The sequence below is a fragment of the Mobula hypostoma genome, chromosome 2 (genome assembly GCF_963921235.1).
Source record: "Mobula hypostoma chromosome 2, sMobHyp1.1, whole genome shotgun sequence".
NCBI lineage: Eukaryota > Metazoa > Chordata > Chondrichthyes > Myliobatiformes > Myliobatidae > Mobula > Mobula hypostoma.
In genome coordinates this window covers 79589160-79610138 of record NC_086098.1, presented here as the reverse complement: position 1 = coordinate 79610138, position 20979 = coordinate 79589160, and the positions used below count along the sequence as shown (strand labels likewise).

The window sequence follows — 20979 nt, the reverse complement described above, 5'->3', positions numbered from 1 at the left end:
TACTTAAGAAAGAAATCAGGAGGGCGAAAAGACGACATGAGGTTGCCTTGGCAGTCAAAGTGAAGGATAATCCAAAGAGCTTTTACAAGTATATTAAGAGCAAAAGGATTGTAAGGGATAAAATTGGTCCTCTTGAAGATCAGAGTGGTCGGCTTTGTGTGGAACCAAAGGAAATGGGGGAGATCTAAAATAGGTTTTTTGCGTCTGTATTTACTAAGGAAGCTGGCATGAAATCTATGGAATTGAGGGAATCAAGTAGTGAGACCATGGAAACTGTACAGATTGAAAAGGAGGAGGTGCTTGCTATCTTGAGGAAAACTAAAGTGGATAAATCCCCGGGACCTGACAGAGTGTTCCCTCAGACCTTGAAGGAGACTCGTGTTGAAATTGCGGGGGCCCTGGCAGAAATATTTAAAATGTCGCTGTCTACGGGTGAAGTGCCGGAGGATTAGAGAGTGGCTCAAGTTGTTCCGTTGTTTAAAAAAGGATCGAAAAGTAATCCGGGAAATTATAGGCCGTTGAGTTTAACGTCAGTAGTAGGTAAGTTATTGGAGGGAGTACTAAGAGACAGAATCTACAAGCATTTGGATAGACAGGGGCTTATTAGGGAGAGTCAACATGGCTTTGTGCGTGGTAGGTCATGTTTGACCAATCTGTTGGAGTTTTTCGAGGAGGTTACCAGGAAAGTGGATGAAGGGAAGGCAGTGGATATTGTCTACATGGACTTCAGTAAGGCCTTTGACAAGGTCCTGCATGGGAGGTTAGTTAGGAAAATTCAGTCGCTAGGTATACATGGAGAGGTGGTAAATTGGATTGGACATTGGCTCGATGGAAGAAGCCAGAGAGTGGTGGTAGAAAATTGCTTCTCTGAGTGGAGGCCTGTGACTAGTGGTGTGCCACAGGGATCAGTGCTGGGTCCATTGTTATTTGTCATCTATATCATTGATCTGGATGATAATGTGGTAAATTGGATCAGCAAGTTTGCTGATGATACAAAGATTGGAGGTGTAGTAGACAGTGAGGAAGGTTTTCAGAGCCTTCAGAGGGACTTGGACCAGCTGGAAAAATGGGCTGCAAAATGGCAGATGGAGTTTAATACTGACAAGTGTGAGGTATTGCACATTGGAAGGACAAACCAACGTAGAACATACAGGGTTAATGGTAAGGCACTGAGGAGTGCAGTGGAACAGAGGGATCTGGGAATACAGATACAAAATTCCCTAAAAGTGGCGTCACAGGTAGATAGGGTCGTAAAGAGAGCTTTTGGTACTTGGGCCTTTATTAATCGAAGTATTGAGTATAAGAGCTGGAATGTTATGATGAGGTTGTATAAGGCATTGGTGAGGCCGAATCTGGAGTATTGTGTTCAGTTTTGGTCACCAAATTACAGGAAGGATATAAATAAGGTTGAAAGAGTGCAAAGAAGGTTTACAAGGATGTTGCCGGGACTTGAGAAACTCAGTTACAGAGAAAGGTTGAATAGGTTAGGACTTTATTCCCTGGAGCGTAGAAGAATGAGGGGAGATTTGATAGAGGTATATAAAATTATGATGGGTATAGATAGAGTGAATGCAAACAGGCTTTTTCCACTGAGGCAAGGGGAGAAAAAAACCAGAGGACATGGGTTAAGGGTGAGGGGGGAAAAGTTTAAAGGGAACATTAGGGGGGCTTCTTCACACAGAGAGTGGTGGGAGTATGGAATGAGCTGCCATACGAGGTGGTAAATGTGGGTTCTTTTTTAACATTTAAGAATAAATTGGACAGATACATGGATGGGAGGTGTATGGAGGGATATGGTCCGTGTACAGGTCAGTGGGACTAGGCAGAAAATGGTTCGGCACAGCCAAGAAGGGCCAGAGGGCCTGTTTCTGTGCTGTAGTTTCTATAGTTTCTAATTTACACTTTTCTTATGAATTGTGCTTATCTGATGCTCTGTGTCTATGATGCTCCTGCAATTAAGTTTTTCATTGCACCTGTGCAGACATATACTTGTGCAGATGACAATGAACCCGACTTTAATTTTGAGTTGTGTATCATCAACGAATGCATTATTTTAATATACTAAGTAAATAAAAAAGTTACCAGATGATATAGTTCATTGTTACCAAGGTCCAATTCTTCCAGTTTGCAGAGAAGAGAAAGTGATCTGAAAATTAACAGGCAAATATTTATTATTAATTCATTTGCAATCCAGATCATTGCACCAGTAAATACAAGCATGGGCTGAACAAGAAATAATCTACCACAGAATGTTATATTTACTGAAAAACAAACAGCCTTGATTAACTTTTATTCTCCAGGGGGAAAAAAGCTCTTAAGTTTAGATAGCATCTTCTAATTTATCAAACATTTCACACCGGGAATGATCACTTGGGAGATGGAAAGACATTCCTCCATCGCAGGGTGAAAATGAAATTACACGTTAAGTGTAAAATTCTAAAATCACTGATAAATGTTGTGACATTTGTTGTTCTGCAGCATCAGTACATTGCAATACATAAAAGAATTCCTGTAAGTTGCAATAAGAAATATTTTTAAAAAATAGCAGTGCAAAAACAGAGCAAACTAGTGAGGAAATGTTCATGGACCATTCAGAAATCTGATGGCAGAGAAGAAGCTGTTCCTAAAACGCTGTGTGTGAGATGTTCCTAAAGCATTGAGTGTGTAGGGTAAACAGCTCCTTGCAATAAACAGATAATTTAATCCTAGACATAAACATATTGCCCAGCCTGAGTGCAGAAGCAGAGATGGAATGTAATGGTTTGCATCTTCAATAAAATCTTCCTGGCCTTCTTGCAAAGTTCATTGGTATCATTTGCTGATCCCTACGGCTCTATGAACTGTCAGCTGGTAAGTGTGTGTTCCAGAGGGGTGGACCAGGGCCAGGGTGTGTATCTCCCAAACATTAAGTATTTAAAGATACTTGCATGGGCATGTCAATACAGTATTTGTGTTAAGTTGGTCCTCTTAGTGCAGGGAGATTTAAACTCCAGCACACTGCTTGTACACAGATCTTCTCAGGCCTCCTGTTCCCTGGAGAGAAGGGCCTGAACACATTTAATATCACCCCTAAACAGCAATGAGCTGGTTCATCTGAAATGGCTCCAAACAATTAGCAACCCTTCCCCACACACTATTCACAGATAAAGGACCAATTTTTAACAAAGTAAATTTTATTTTGCAAGAATAAATCATTCAATGATTTTTCATTCTTTACATTCATAGTCATTGCTTTCCGTACCATTCTATTACATTCCTACACATCAGTAGCACAGCTGCTACTCATGTGGACCCCTAGGGTGGTACACCACTACATTAATTGATGGGCTTCATCATCTCACCCAACCCCTCCTTCTCCAGTATCAGAAGGACCTACACCCTGGTCCTTCCTCACCAAGCCCTTGCGGTGGCTGCACCAAGCTTCAGTGCGTCCCTCTGCATGTAGTCCTGCAACCTGGAATGTGTCAGTCCACGGACATCTCAACATGCTGGTAGATTAACAAGTTTTGGGCAGACCAAAGAGTGCTTTTCACTGAATTGACGATTCACCAGCAGCACTTGATGTTTGCCTCCATGTGTGTCCCTGGGAACAGCCCATATATTAGAGTCCTCTGTCGCACAACTGCTCAGGATGAAGCTCGACACAGGCCCCTGCATTTCTCTCCACACCTTCTTCGCAAACCCACAGTCTGCAAACAGGTGAGCTCCTGGCAGTGAGGAGGGTCAGCGAGATCTTGGGGTCCATGCTCAAAGGACACCCAAAGCTGCTGCGTAGGTTGACAGTGTTGTTAAGGAGGCAAATGCTGTGTTGGCCTTCATCAACCGTGGGAATAAGTTCAAGACCGTGAGGTAATGTTATAGCTATACAAGACCTTGGTCAGACCCCACTTGGAGTACTGTGTTCAGTTCTGGTCACCTCAATACAGGGAGGATGTGGACACTATGGAGAGAGTGCAGAGGAGGTTTATAAGGATGTTGCCTGGATCAGAGAGCATGTCTTATGAAAACAGGTTGAGTGAACTTGGCCTTTTCTCATTGGAGCATCAGAGGATGAGAGGTGACCTGATAGAGGTGTATAAGATGATGAAGAGACATTGATCATGTGGATAGCGAAAGGCTTTTTCCCAGGGCTGAAGAGGCTGACACTAAGCGCATAGTTTTAAGGTGCTTGGAAGTAGATACAAGGTGGGTGTCAGGGGTGAGACTTTCACACAGAGAGTGGTGGGTGTGTGGAATGTATTGCCAGCAATGGTGGTAGAGGCAGATACAATAGGGTATTTTAAGAGACTCTTAGATAGGTATATGGAGCTTAGAAAAATAGAGAGCTCTATGGTAGAAACTCTACACAGTTTCTAGAGTAGGTTACATAGTTGGCACAACATTGTGGGCCGAAGGGCCTGCAATGTGCTGTAGATTTCTATGTTCTATGTACGGTCTCTTCCCCACTACAGTCATCCTGTGGGCAACAAGATCAATTGATTAAGTGTCTACTGGCTCACTGGCCAGTGTCAAATATCTACACCAACACTTGTTCCCTTCCCCTCTTGATGAGGATTAGCAAACTAAAAGAGGTCAATTCTTTGCTTAGCAGAGATCTGAACAGCAAATTGGTCAAGCCTCGGACATCAAGCGCATAAATCATCATCAGAGCAGAGCTAAGTCAAAGAACTGATTAGCAAAATGGAAAAAAACATTCCAGGATAGTGGCCCAGGGAACACATACAGAAAGGAGTTTCACTCCCCTTCCTTTCCAGTTCTGAACAAGAGTCTAAAGGGAAAAGCCCAAGCATGCTCAACCTATCCTCATAAGACATGCTCTCTAATCCAGGCAGCATCTGGTAATTCTCCTCTTCACTCTCTCTAAATCTTCCATGTCCTTCCTATAATGAAGCAACCAGAACTGAATGCAATAAATTGTTGGGAATTCACTGCTATACTGGAAAGAGTGCAAAGAAGGTGAGGATGTTGCCAGGACTCGAGGATCTTGAGTTATAGGGAGAGATTATGTACAAAACATCAATTTTTTATTCCTCTCTGTAGATGCTGCCTGACATGTTGAATTGCTTTTGGTGTGTTGCTCCGAATTTCCAGCAAATACATAACATAAAATACTCCTTTTTTGCTCCCTTTCTATATTTCAAATTAAACATCTGAAACACTTGGTTTAATTTTGAAGCGAAGGCAATCTCTCCCCATAAATGCAGGAATCAAGGAGCCAAGTCCACATCACCCTGAAAGTGGCTGTACAAATCAATAGGGTGGTATGGAAGGCAAATGGCACACTTAGTCAAGGCACTCAGTTCAAAAGTCAGGAAGTTATACTGCAGCTTTATAAAACTGTGGTTACACTGCACCTGGACTGTCGCATTAAGCACACCTTATTCCACTAAGCACACCTTTCCCTCCCCCCCTCTCTGCTTTCCGCAGGGATCACTCCCTACGCTACTCCCTTGTCCATTCGTCCCCCCCATCCCTCCCCACTGATCTCCCTCCTGGCACTTATCCGTGTAAGCGGAACAAGTGCTACACATGCCCTTACACTTCCTCCCTCACTACCACTCAGGGCCCCAGACAGTCCTTCCAGGTGAGGCAACACTTCACCAGTGAGTTGTCTGGGGTGATATACTGCATCCGGTGCTCCCGATGTGGCCTTTTATATATTGGTGAGACCCGACGTAGGCTGGGAGATAGTTTTGCTGAACACCTACGCTCTGCCCACCAGAGAAAGCAGGATCTCCCAGTGCCCACACATTTTAATTCCATATCCCATTCCCATTCTGATATGTCTATCCACGGCCTCCTCTACTGTAAAGATGAAGCCACACTCAGGTTGGAGGAACAACACCTTATATTCCGTCTGGGTAGTCTCCAACCTGATGGCATGAACATTGACTTCTCTAACTTGCGCTAATGCTCCACCTCCCCCTCGTACCCCATCCGTTATTTAGTCATATACACACTTTCTTTCTCTCTCTCTCCTTTTTCTCCCTCTGTCCCTCTGACTATACCTCTTGCCCATCCTTTGGGTTTCCCCCCCTCCCCATTTTCCTTCTCCCTGGGCCTCCTGTTCCATGATCCTCTCATATCCCTTTTGCCAATCACCTGTCCAGCTCTTGGTTCCATCCCTCCCCCTCCTGTCTTCTCCTATCATTTTGGATCTCCCCCTCCCCCTACAACTTTCAAATCTCTTACTAACTCTTCCTTCAGTTAGTCCTGACGAAGGGTCTCGGCCTGAAACGTCGACTGTACCTCTTCCTAGAGATGCTGCCTGGCCTACTGCGTTCACCAGCAACTTTGATGTGTGTTGCTTGAATTTCCAGCATCTGCAGAATTCCTCGTGTTTACGTATTGCATTCACCCTGTTATTTGCAGGATGTGAAGGCTATGGAGAGGGTGCAGAAGTGGTTTGTCTGGATTACATGGCAGGTGCTAAGAGGAGAGGTTGGACAGACTAGGGTTGCTTTCTCTGGAGCAGAAGAGGCTGAGGAAAACCTTATGAAAAATTACACAATTTTGAGAGGCATGGATAGAATAAATAATTGGTATCTTTCTCTCACAATCAAAATATCTAACACCAGAGGGCATCTAAGGTGAGAGTGAGGAAGTTCAAATATGTGCTGGGTAATTTTTATATTATACATAGAGAGTGATAGGTACCTGGAATTTGCTACCAGGTGATATGACAGAGGCATTTAAGAGGCTCAAAAATAGGCATATGTATATACAGAGAATAGAGGCATATAGACCATGGACAGACAGAATACATTTGAGGTCATTAGGTTGAGCAACACACACAAAATCCCGGAGGAACTCAGCAGGCCAGGTAGCATCTGCGGAGGGAAATAAACTTTTGGCTTTTCAGGACAAGGCCCCTCATCAGGACCTGGCCTGAAACTTTGACTATTTACTCCCCTCCTTAGATGTTGCCCGATTTGCTAAGTTCCTCCAGCATTTTGTGTGTGTTACTCAAGATTTCCAGTACCTGCAGAAACACCTGCTACTGCAGAGAGTGCAGTCCAGGTTTTCTCTGTGTTTTGGATGTCGACTTGGAGTATGAAATCTTTTTTTCCCAGTCTTATAGCTTTTATATTCTGCGTTTTCTCACCTGATCTTCTCGGCTTTTTTTTTATGCGGTGAGGGGGATTTGGGGGTCAATGAGCCTGATCCATTCGTGTTTTTTTGTGCAGGAGGAGGGATGGGGGGGGTGTGGTTGATGTGCTTGTTCCGTTTCTGTTTGTTTCTTTTGCGGGGAGATGGGATCGGGGGTGGGGGGAGGGAGGTTGATGTTCGTGCTGCCTTTCTTTCCTTTCCTTGCTATCTTGGTTTCATGGCTACCCGGAGAATTGAAGAATTTCAGAGTTGTATTCTTTGATAATAAATACAACTTTGAACCATTACCTTAGGACAAAGCTCAATGAGAAGAATGCTGGAATCAATAATTAAACTTTGACGAGAAGAAGCATGGCCTCTCCAGCACCAAAGACACCTTCGAAAGGCGTTATCATTTGGACATGCCCCTTCACCATTGCAACTATCAAGGAGGTGGTACATGAGCCTGAAGATACACATTCCATGTTTCAGGAACAACTCCTTCTCCTCTGGCATCAGATTTCTGAATGAGCAATAAACCCATGTACACTGCCTCACTACTTTTTCTTCTCTCTCTTCTTGCACTACTTATCTAACTATCTATATATATATATAACATTATGTATTGCAATGTACACAAAACAACAAACTTCAAGACAAATACCAGTGATATTAAACCTGATTCTGATTCAAATGTATCCATGCAGTGAAAGTGTGAAATTTCAGAGACCTTTATTTTTTAAGGACAATTACCTGAGCTATTTTCCCCATGCAAAATTTTGTCATTATTCTTCACCAAGGGCTGGAATTGGAAGCTGGTTGCAGCCTGTCCTGGGGTTGCTGACCTGGGCCTGGGCCTGGGGGTGGGGCTGTGTGTGTGTGTGTGTGTGTGTGTGTGTGTGTGTGTGTGTGTGTGTGTGAGTGTGAGTGAGAGAGGGAAAGAGAGAGAGAGAGAGAGAGAGAGAGAAAGGAGGGAGGGAGGGAGACAGACAGGAGAAATGGGGCTTGCTCTTGATGAAGGGTCTTGTCCCAAAAAGGCGACTGTTTATCCTTTTCCATAGATGCTACCTGACCAGTTGAGTTCCTCCAGCAGTTTGTGTGTTACTTTCGTTTTGCTGGGTTTTTTTGTTGTTGTTGTATGATGCTGCTAGTGTTGTTCTGCCGGAATGTGTGGACTTCCCACAGCACATCCTTAGACTGTGTTTGCCATCAATGCAAATGATGCATTTCACTGCATATACAAAGACCATAAAACAAAGGTACTGAATTACACCAACTGGCTCATCGAATTTGCTCCACCATTCTATCATGGATGATTTATTATCCCTCTTGACCTCATACTTACCATAACCTTTAACACACTGCCTAATAAAGAACCTATCAAACTCTGCTTCAAATATTCTGCAAATATACTGAATGACTTAGCCTCCACAGCTGTCGGTGGCAATGAATTCCACAGATTCACCACTCTCTAGCTAAAGAAATTCCTCCTCGTCTCTGTTCTAAAGGGATGTCCCTCTATTCTGAGGCTGTACTCTCTGGTCTGAGCCTCCCCCACTATCGGAAATATCCTCTCCACATCCACTTCAAATAAATTAATCTGATCGATAAAATAAAATAAATAAACAAACAAACATGATCTGAACCAGCATAACAGAGGTCCATTATATGATAAAGTACAAGTCAAAAAGTTTAATTTCATCGTCATCAATCAGAATTTTTCATTTGCAAAATTGATGCTGGTGTATAGCTATACAAATCAATAAAAACTCATTGAACTTACTCTGGTAGCAACGTCAGCAAGTTTTCCCGTAGTTCAAGAGATGCCAGGTTCAAAAGACTGAAACAAACAGCAAAGAGAAACACAAGAGGTTAATTCAGACGATGATGTTCTATGGTTGGTATGCGTAATTCCTTTAAAAATGCTACTTTGCAGAACTGGTTTGACAATGACTGAGAAATGAATGGAAATTCAGTCATCCCCAGTGGGTATCGTGAGGTGGCGGGTGTAGAGGAATGACATAAATACAGTGGTGAACAAGAAGAGGCAGCCTTGATCCTGACCTCTGTTGCTGCCTAGGTGGAGATTATAAGTTCTTCCTGTGAATGCATAGGTTATCTCCCACATTACTGGTTTGCAGGTTATTTGGCCACAGATGGACAACAAGAACTCATTGGGCTGAAGGGCCTGTTTTCCTGCATTTTGATGCCAAGGACAATTTCATTGCAAACAATCAACAAAGACCATGTACAAAACCCAAAAGAAAACCACAGAATACAAGGTACAGAACAAAAAGTGAAAAGCCAAGAAAATGTATCCTGTGTAAGTGTAGATGATTAAACTTCTGACCACCCATAGATAAATAAAAGTTACATCAACTACCATATCACTTGATAAACTTACCCAACACAAATCCAATTGATTTGACTCATGCTTCTTTAGTTGCTATGAAGACATGTGGTGTGTTGGCCTTTTATTTGGGACATTTAAGAGATTCTTAGATATGCACATGGATGAAAGAAAAATATAAGACCTTAAGACCATTAGATATAGGAACTGAATTAGGCTATTTGGCTTATTAAGTTTGCTCTACAATTTCATTATGGCTGATCCATTTTCCTCTCAGCTCCAGTCTCCTGCATTCTCCCTGAATCCCTTAATGCCCTGACCATTCAAGAATCTATCAACCTCTGCCTTAAATATATGTAAAGCCTTGGCCTGCACAGCTGTCTGTGGCAACAAATTCCACAGATTCACCAATCTCTGGCTAAAGAAATTCCTCTCCATCTCTGTTCTAAAAGGACATACCTCTATTCTCAGGGTGTGCCCTCTGGTCTTAGTCTCTCCCACCATAGGAAACATTCTCTCCACATCTACTCTATCAAGACCTTTCACCATTCAATAGGCTTCAATCAGGTCACCCCTCGTTCTTCTACATTCTGGTGAATACAGGGCCAGAGCCATCAAACACTCTTCATATGACAAGCCATTCAATCCTGGAATCATTTTTGTAACCTCTTTGAACACTCTCCAATGTCAACACATCCTTTCTACGATAAGGGGCCCAAAACTGCTCACGATACTCCAGGTGAGGCCTCTCCAGTGCTTTATAAAGCCTCAGCATTACATCTTTGTTTTTATATTCTAATCCTCTTGAAATGAATGCTAACATCGCACTTGCCCTCTTTACTCCTGACTCAACTTGCAAATTAGCCTTACAAAGTCCTGCACAAGGACTCCCAAGTTCGAATCCAGTTAGAGTAGCCCACAATCTTCTGAATTCATAGAACATTGAACAGTTCAGCTGAATACAGGCACTTCGGCCCACAATGTTCAAGATCAATCTCACCCTACCCTCCCACAGAGCCCTCCATTCCTCTATTATCCACCTGCCTATCTAAGAGTCTCTTAAATGTCTCTGATGTGTCTGCCTCCATCACCATCCCTGGCAGCACATTCCATGAACCACCAATCTTAGTGTAAAAAAAACCTTATCTCTAACATACCCACTATACTTTCCTCCGATCATCTTAAAATTATGCCCCCTCATATTAGTCATTTCTGCCCTGGGGAAAGAAAGTCTCTTGTGGCTCTCCACTCTATCTATGCCTCTTATTATCTTGCACACTCCTATCAAGTCAATTCTCACCTTCTTTCGCTCCAAAGGGTAATACAGTGGCTTGCTCAACATGTCCTCATAAGACATGCTCTTTAATCCTAGGAAATCGCTTCTTTCTAAAGCTTCCACACCCTCCCTATAATGAGGTGACCAGAACAGAACACAATACTCTAAGTAACTCCAACTCTGCAATATAAGCCAGGTTTAAGCAGCCTAACAAATTAACCCTTTAAGACCTGGTACCATTCTGGTCAACTCTTCCCACCTTCCTAAGACGCAGAGTGCAAATTATCCCACACCAGATCCAGGTTTAATTTAAACTAAGCTTCCTAACCTTTCTGTTTTAACTTCTTTGAGATTAAAAGGTTAATGTTCTGCAGCCTTTTGGATGACATTTTATGATTTTGCTCTACGTTTTTAACCCCAGCATTCAGAGAATGCCCCGATACTGCCAGTTTCAGATTTATTTATCACGTGCACATCCAGACGTGCAGTGAAATGCACTGTATGCACTAACAACCAATACAACCTACGGATAGGTTGGAGGCAGCCCTCAAGTGTCACCACACCTTCCAGCACCAAAATAGCATGCCAACAAGCTCGGCAGAACAACACAGAACACAACAAAATAGAACATACCAAGACACAAAGTAACAGCAGCAAATCAAGCCCCTTTCCTCTCTCCCAACCACCCATTCCTCAAACTCCAGAAAAGGTCATCTTCAGCCTCCAACAGACTCTTGGATTTGCAGATATTGGGTTTTTGACTCTCCCGGCAGACCCACAGAGATCTGTGGACTCGGGGCTCAGGCCATCTGGTCTGGGCTTCTGGACCTTTGATCGACCTTTAGACCTCGATCTAGACTTCCAAACAAATCCCATCATTTACAGTAAAGTCACTGAGTTATATAGCATGAAAAGAGGCACTTTGGCCCAACTCATCCACGCTGAACAAGATGCCCATTTAAACCTGTACCAACATTATGCTCATTTTGACTCAGTAAAAAAGCAAACGCTCCACTCAGCCTGAACGTTCTCTCTTCTCCCCTTCCTATGGGGCAGAAGATACAAAAGCCTGAAAGCATGTACCACCAGGCTCAAGAAGAGCTCCTACTCCACTGTTGTAAGAATATTGGATGTATATCTAGGACGATAAGATGGACTCTTGACCTCACAATCTACATCATTATGATCTTGCATCTTACTGTTTCCCAGCACTGCCCTTTCTCTGCAACTGTAATACTTCATTCTGCATTGCTTTTCCCTTGTTCTACCTCAGTGAGGAAATGGTCTATGAAGAGCATGCAAAAAGAATGTTTTTCACCATACATCAGTGCGTGTGACAACATACCTGCTTAATTTAATTTAAGCACATTATTTGAGGAATCTCTGAGATTAAAATAAAAACAAATCTAGGTTTCCAAACCTTCAGATGCTCAAAATTGGCTCAATCACAAGTATTATACTTTATACTTCATACTTTATTGTCCCCAAACAATCGATACTAGAACGTACAATCATCACAGCGATATTTGATTCTGCGCTTCCCGCTCCCAGGAGTACAAATCGATAGTAAATATTAAAAATTTAAATTATAAATCATAAATAGAAAATAGAAAATGGTAAGTAAGGTAGTGCAAAAAAACCAAGAGGCAGGTCCGGATATTTGGAGGGTACGGCCCAGATTGCATTTGATACACTGAACTTAGACTGGTTAGTGTTACCCGGGTGTGGAGGGGATGTTTCCAATCGTGGGGGAGTCTAGAACCAGAGGGCACAGCTTCAGAAAAGAAGGGCATCCCTTTGGAACGGAGATGAGGAGGAATTTCTTCAGCCAGAGTGTGGTGGATCTGTGGAATTCTTTGCCACAGACAGCTGTGGAGGCTGAGCCATTGGGTACATTTAAAGCAGAGGTTGATAGGTTCTCGATTAGAAAGGGTGTCAAAGGATACAGGGAGAAGGCAGGAGAATGGGGTTGTTAAGATAATAAATCAGCCATGATCGAATGGCAGAGCAGACTCCATGGGTCAAATGATCTAATTCTGCTGCTATGTCTTTCGGTCTTATGGTCTAAAAAGGAACCAAAAGCAATTAACTAGTTCTGCTACAGCAGGTAACCACTTGCAACAAAACAAATCAAGGCCTGCTCTTCCAGCCACAAACTTCCTTTCTTCTCTCTCCACCCCCATGGCCTAATAAGTTCTCTTTCCACAGGTTTACAACCAGATTACTGCTTAAACATCTTCCAACCGGGAATAATGTGAGCCAGATGTGGCAGGACAAAATCATGCAGTGAACAAAAAGGTTGTTTTATTCCCATAAAAGCCATTAAGTTAAAAGCATGAAATGAAACACTCTGACAGCTCTTAAAGATTTGCACTTACTTTTCACCAAAGACTATAAGACCATAAGACACAGGAGCAGAATCAGGCCATCGAGTCTATTTACTATCCATTTCATCCCCATTCTTTTGCCTTCTCCCTACAACCTTTGACATCCTTACTAATCAAGATTCTATCAACCTCAAGTTTAAATATAGCCGATAACTCAGCCTCCACAGCCGTCTGTGGCAATCGGTACCACAGACTCACCACACTCTGGATAGAGAAAATCCTCCTCGCCTGTGTTCTGAAGGGAATTCAATCTAAGGAATTATTCTCAGACTGTGCCCGCTGGTCCTAGACTCCCTCACTACAGGAAACATCCTCTCCACATCCACTCTATCTTGGCCTTTCAATATTCAATAAGTTTCAATGAGATCTCCCCCCCCCCACCCCCCAGTCTTCTAAATTCCAGCAGTACAGCTCCAGAGCCATCAAACACTACTCATACGTTAACCCTTTCACTCCAGGGATTATTTTTTATGAATCTTGTCAGGACCCTTTCAAATGCCAGCACATTCTTTCTTCGATAAGGGGCCCAAAACAGCTCACAATACTCCAAAGTCTAATCAATGCTTTATAAAGCCTCAGAGGAGAGTGATATTCAAAAGGAAAACCAGAACAACGAATCCCCAAAGCTCTCCGCCTACCCTGGTTTTGCAAGGGGTTAGCAGTTTGCAACATGCCAGAGAATGGCAAATGTGCAAAATGGGCACTTGGGATCACTTTGCTACATTTGAACGAGGGGGGGGGGGAAATGAATGGACAGCCTGGCCCAGCATTCCTAGTGGCCAGCACCATTTATTATTTTTGTTTTAAAATGCTTTTGTGGGACTATGGTGGGATGTTCAAGTTCATATATTGTTAGATTTTACCTTGGGTTATACAGTTATTTGCATGTGTGTTTGTGGATCACCCTGACTGTAAGCGGGGTGTGTAATAATCACCTCCCCCTGTCTGTATGTGACTGAGTGGGTTCTTTCACTCACTCAGGTCAGAGCACCTGGTCTGTTTTGTGCTTGTCACAATAAAAATGGTTGTTGAGTTAAAGGAGCTTTTCTTGTCTGAAATCATGAACCAAATACTCACCACATTGGTGTCGGGAGTGGGATTAGAAATTGACAGCAAGATTGAAGAGCTACAACATCGGATGGAGTGCCTTATGACCCAGGGGATAAGTCAAGGGAGCAAGCAGCATGCCTCCCCTGCACCGGGCTCCTCAAGAAGGAACACCAGCCTGGAGGGAGGATCCAGGAACCAAGCATTGTATCTTCCCAGGGAACTCCAGTGGGGTGAGGCTCCCCAGCACAGGGAACACAGCAGAGCACATCCCCCACATCCCTTGTAGCCCACACCGGGGAACCCAAGATACCACAGCCACAGGAGAACGGGCAACATAGCAGCCCACCTGCAAGAGAAAGACCAACAGGTCTCAACAATTCACGCCTGAACCTCCCCAGATACAATGGTGCCAAATCACCTGGAGCCTTACCGGGCCCAAGTCGAACTTGTCACATGGCACTACGGGTGGAATCCTACCAAGAAGGTGGTGCACCTTGCCCTGACGTTGGAGGAGGATGTCCCTGACCTAACGCCGGCTGAGCAGCGTGACTACAGGGATGCTGGAGCAGCATTTCGAGCAAAGGCCATTGGAGGAAGCAATGAGGACTGAGCAGCAAATGGCGCTATGTGGGAGAAAGCTTGAGGGTATTTGCAGCCGATCTCTGCAACTGTGCTCAGCACTCTACCCCCAGTTCTCTCCTACAGCCCAGGAAGAGCTTGCCCTCCGTGCCTTTGGCAGCATGTTTGCCTGATGTCACCATCATCACTGGCCAAGGCACCAGCAGACAAGGCAGAAGCAATTTTAGGCCCCCTAGGCATTCCAGCGTTGCCCCACACGCGACAAACCCAGGCTTGTGTCATCGAAGCAGAGGAGGAAACTGACGAAGAGGAGCCCGTGACTGCTAGCGGTGTGGTGAGGCAGGCCATGTGGCCTGGCACTGCCCCGTACCACTGCCACGCCACACACCAGTACAGCTATTAGGAAACGCTAAATGTGCAGTGGCGCCCCAGCCCTCCAGCCAAACCCCTCCATTGTCATCCCTCCAAGTGGGCCATTTGGTGAAGAGATAGGCTTATACGTTGGTTGCATGGTGGAGGGCAACAGATGTGTGTGTTGGAGGACACGGGGTCAAGCATCACTATCATCCATCCTGGTGTCCTGCCCAACATGGACCAGCCATCCCCGCTTGGTGGACAACAAATGCAGTCCAGATAGCTACAGTCACCAGCGACTGTGCGGCGATGAGAGGCGCATTGCAGTGGGGAAAAACACAGTGGAGCACAAGGTGACGCTCACCAACATCCGAGAGTCCTGCATCATTGGCCTGGACCTGCTGTCCCACTGGAGGGCCCTTGTGGATGTGTCAGGGGCAACACTCTACTCCGGTGCTGAAGCTGTGGCTCTCCAGCAGAGCAGCTCCAGGAACCGACCCAGCAGGGGCAGCAACCACCACTGGTTTCACAGCGGAACCAGGGGCAAGCGGTGGTGGCAGCCAGCGGCAAGGTAGCCCTTCCCACCATTGAGCAGCAGCTGCATAGCGAACAGGTGAGCGATCCTGTGCTGGCCCAGGTGAGGGCATGGCTGAGCGTGGGACAGCGGCCAGAGAGGGCAGACCACGGCCAATACTCTCAGTGGGGCGCGCTGGAGATGAACGACAGGTTGCTGTTCCAGTGGTGGCCATTTTCCGATGATGATGGACAGCACCTGCAGCTGATGGTCCCCTAGGGGCTCTGCACCAAGGTACTGCGGTCTTTGGGGGGCGGCCATTTTGGGGGTCACAAAGACACTGGGCAAGCTGTGCAAACACTTCTGTTGGCCAAGGTACAGGCAGGACATGGAGCTGCTCATGCACTGCTGCAACCAAAGCCCCAGAAAGGACTGGGCCCCCGGTCTAGGGTGCCAATGCAGCAGTACATAGTGGGGGCCCCAGTATGGGTCTACTGCACCACCCAGAAGGAGGGACTATCCTCCAAGTTCAGAAGCTGTCGGAAGGGGCCGGGAGGGGTGCTCGGCCGCATTCTTGATGTGGTACACAGGGTGTGGTTGCCTGAGCGGCGGAAGACGGTCTTGCTGCATTGGGATCAGATGGTACCTTGGCCACCAGCGAGGCTGAAGGAAGGAAGTGACACTCCAGGTGCCCTACTTCTTGCCTCACCAAAGAGTGCCTCCCACCAAGGGGTGATAGACACTGCGCAGCGCCCCAGGTGGCAGCATCAACCACCACTGGGACTTTTGGACTTGGTTGTGGACTCTGGGGTTGCTGGGGGCAGTGTAGCGCTCCAAGGGAGGTGGGGTGTGGTTGACAACCTGCCCCAGCATTCCGAGTGGTCAGCGCTATTTACTGTTCTTGCTTTAAAATGCTTTTGTGGGATTATGGCAGGATGTTCAAGTTCATTTATTGTCACATTTTAGCTTGGGTTATGCAGTTATTCACTTGTGTGTCTGTGGGTCACCCTGACTGTAACCGGGGTGTGTAATAATCACCTCCCCCGTCTGTATATGACGGAATGAGCTCTCTCCCCGGGTCACTGTGCCCGGTCTGTTTTCGTGCTTGTCACAATAAAAACAGTTGTTGAGGTAACAAGCTTTTCTTGTCTGTCATCTGGACCGAGTGTTTGCCACAGTACTTCCAGGAGGAAGTGCATGAAATTCCACATCAGTTGGGAACAACAAGTAGTCTGGGATATCGCAGGTACAAAGACCTTCTCTGTCAGCACAAAAAATGACCAACAAGTTGCGGAGTAACACAGTACTTTATAACTGCTGCTCTGGCACTAAGCTGCCCAAGTGCCTACGAGTGAGGCTTTAGTGACCACTGCCATCACCATGGTTACACTTGGTTTCGTACGAATGAGCATTGGACGCTATGACAAATTTATAATCTGTTTAAATTCCACATAAATCCTTGGTCATATTGGTAGTAAATATAGCAACTCCATCTGTGCTCAAGGTAGATTATTTAAGAGGTTTTGCTGATTTTACCGAAAAAGAAACCCGTTCCCCACCCTGAATGACGCCAGGAAATGGAAACCCAGTGTAATAGGCAAAATCATCCCAAGGTGTTCCTGAAAGCTCACTCTATGAAAGCAGCAAAATGGTGTGAATGGAGTCCCAAGAGAGCACGGTGACCTTGAGTTAAACCAAAAGAACATAAGACATATTAGTAGAATTAGGCCATTTGGCTCATCAAGCCTCTTCCCTCATTCAATCATGGCTGATTTATTATCCCTCTCAACCCTATTCTTCTGCCTTCTCCCTGTAACCTTTGATAACCTGACTAATAATCAAGAACCTTATCAACCTTTGTTTTAAATATACCCAATGACTTGGCATCCACAGCTGTCTTTTGCATGAGTTCCGCAGATTCACCACACTCTGGCTGAAGTAATCCCTCCTCATCTTTATTCTAAAGGGAATTCCTTCTATGCTGAGTCCAAGCCCTCTGGTCCTAGATTCCCCCACTTTAAGATGCATCCTCTCCACTCTATCTAGGCCTTTCAAAACTCAAAAGGTTTCAGTGAAATCCTTCCTCATTCTTACACGCATAATAATTTTTTATTTGCATAATTGGGCTACTTTTGTACATTGGTTGTTTGCCATTCTTTATATAATATATGAGAGGGAGAGGGAGGGGGAGGGGGAGGGGGAGAGAGGGGGAGAGGGAGAGAGGGGGAGAGGGGGAGAGGGGGAGAGGGGGAGAGGGGGAGAGGGGGAGAGGGGGAGAGGGGGAGAGGGGGAGAGGGGGAGAGGGGGAGAGGGGGAGAGGGGAGAGGGGGAGAGGGGGAGAGGGGAGAGGGGGAGAGGGGAGAGGGGGAGAGGGGGAGAGGGGGAGAGGGGGAGGGGGGGAGGGGGGGAGGGGTGGAGGGGTGGAGAGGGGGAGAGGGGGAGAGGGAGGGAGAGAGAGGGAGAGGGAGAGAGAGGGAGAGAGAGGGAGAGGGAGGGAGAGAGAGGGAGAGAGAGGGAGATATTTTCATAAATTCTATTGCACTTTTTTGTTTTCCTGTAAATGCCTGCAAACAAATGAAACTAAAGACAGTACGTATATAGTGACATATATGTACTTTGATACTACATTTATTTTGACTTTGAGCATCACATGCAAATCCACAAGCAGGAACCACAAATTGATTTGTATTAATTTCTTTGTCAAACCCACATGCCAAATGGCCATTTAGACAACTTTTAATTGCCTGGGGTGCTTTACCCCCAGAATTGAAGACCAGGAAGAGAGGAAATTGGTGGTAAAAGCAATGGCTTTTAGCAGACGTGGATCAGACTTTAAGCAGATTAAAGGATTGTCATTATGCTGAGCGCTCACATCATCCAACATTAGTCAAGGAAACATCACAGATGTTTTCCACAGATGGATCTGGTGCTTTGATGTCTGGATCCCCCACAGCATGAATCAGCGATCTATTAATTATGTTCTACATCATATTTAGATGAGAGATGAAATATTTTCAACAGGTTTTAACATTTTTAATAAGTACAGGTTATTGCTTTAAGACACAGCAGCTTGAAGAAAGAAACTGGAAATGTTAGCTTTAGCAGGGGAGCCCTTGGAGAATACTGATCATCTTATGGAGAAGGACAAAGAATAACCATCTTAAATGAAGGTGGTATAACTTCAAAAAGGTAAAAGGATTCTGATTAGCTTTATTATATATTGCCAGCTACAACTGCAGGTGGATTTGTTCCAGGTACAGATTAGGGGCATTTCTAAAAATAGGAGAATCTAAGTTGGGGATAGAGAAGATCTCAACTCCGAACTGATACCACAACCTAAAAACTCACTTTTCAAGGACTCTACAACTCGTGTTCTCAGCATTATTTATTTATTTATGTATTTCTTTGTTAGCACAATTTGTCTTCTTTTGCACAATGGTTGCTTGTCAGCCTTTGTTTATGCACAATTTTTCATAAATTCTAGTGTATTGTTTTATTTTCCTGTAAATATCTGCAAGAAAATAAATCTCAAGCTAGTACATGATGAACTTTGAAATTTGATAGGTCAGGCAGATGAATAGCTCATGTAACATCAGGTTGAGAGGAAATGCAAAAGAAATGTAAGTCAAGTGGAAAGAGAATTCAAGATTCAAGATAGTTTAATGTCATTTCCAGTGCACAAGTGTAAAGGAGAATTAAATAATTGTTACTCTGGATCTTTTGTAGCACAAAAATAAAACACAATGAGATAAAGAACACAATAACAGAAGAAAAAAAAAACAATAAATATAAATACATGAGATAGCTTATATACATTGATTGTATATCCATAAAGTAACACTAGGCACTGGAGTGCCTGCAGATAAGGTGACTGATAGGAAATAATCAAGAAGTGGAGGGGTGAGTAAGTGGGTGGAGGGGTTGATTGGCCTTACTACTTGGGGAAAGTAACTGTCATTGAGCCTGGTGGTCCTGGTGTAGATGCTACGTAATGTCCTCCCTGATGGGAGTGGGACAAACAGTCCATGAGCAGGGTGAGTGGAATCCTTCATGACGCTACTGGCTCTTTTCTGTAACATTTCTGTATACAGGTCCTCGATGGCAGGTAAGCTGGTGCTGGTGATGCACTGGGCAGTTTTTGACTCCCCATTGTAGAGCCTTCCTGTCCTTCGCAGTGCAGTTTCCGTATCATTCAATGATGTGGCATGTTAGGATGCTGTCTACCGCACGTCGGTAGAATGACCCGAGTATAGATGTGCATACTCATGAGAAAAGTACAGCAATCACTGTTGAAGGAAAACTACAAATACAATGGGAAGTCAAACATCTTCCCTAGCAAGTGGATATTCAAGACTGGTAAAAGGAGTGGTGAGGATGATCAAGGGCCAGAACGTTGAGCGTATTGCTTGTATTTATTTTATTTAGAGATACAGCATGGTAAAAGGCCCATCCAGCACAATGAGCCCGTGCCACCCAATATATCCATGAGGCCAACTAACCCACTCACACATACATCTTTGGAATGTGGGAGGAAACTAGGGCACCTGGAAGAAACCTATGCAGTCACAGGACAATATACAAACTTCTTACAGACACCAGTGAAACTAAACGAAAGGTCGCTGGTGCTGTACTAGCTTTATGCAAGCCGTCATGCTACGCTACCGTGTGACTCAATCAGATGAGTACCTTTGAATTGGCTTCTAGTTTCAAGTGGTCAAGTTTATTCTTGTCATGGACACACATACACTGTCCAGTACAAGATAAGGACATGCAGAAGTTAACAGAAATTTAAATTAACATAAGTTATGCTCCTTCATCATCTAATACAGCAATTCAAATGTGCAGGAATGTAGGAAGCTGCAGAGAGTACTGGATTCAGCTCAATACATCCCTCCCTAACATCGGTAATACTTACAAAAGATCGTCATTAGATCTCCACCATTCGGGCCATGTCACCTTCTCACAGCTACCATCAGGCAGGAAGTACAGAAGCCTGAAGTCCCATACCACCAGGTTGACGGTCAGCTACATCCCTTCAACCATTCGTTTCCTGAACCAGCCTCCACAACTCTAATCACTATCTCAGTATAGCAGCACAATCACCACTTCACATTCAAATGGAGATTTTTTTTGTTCTAATTACACTCCTTCTTGTAACAATTGTGTTTTTTCTTGTGAATGCTGTTTGCCTGATTCCAAGTGCCTGTGATTTTGCTGCAAGTAGGTTTTTCATGAAGCTGTGCAAACGTGCACTTGTGCATACGATAATAAACTTGACTTTGACGAATGTATGGAAGCAAGTACTGGGATGTATACCTTGCTACACATACATAAGCTCAAGTTTATTGTCATCTGACTGTACATATATAAAACCAAATAA

The 20979-nt window shown here is 44.5% G+C and overlaps 1 protein-coding gene across 1 annotated transcript in view; it reads right to left on the bottom strand.

The window, feature by feature from the left end:
- lrrc1 (leucine rich repeat containing 1) overlaps positions 1–20979 on the bottom strand; it is a 140468-nt gene that overhangs the window by 66037 nt on the left and 53452 nt on the right. The window contains exons 5-6 of the mRNA XM_063039174.1: positions 8873–8929; positions 2083–2146 (exon numbers count right to left, since the gene is read on the bottom strand). Coding sequence (XP_062895244.1) covers positions 2083–2146; positions 8873–8929 — 121 coding nt within the window. The remainder of the gene's footprint in view (positions 1–2082; positions 2147–8872; positions 8930–20979) is intronic.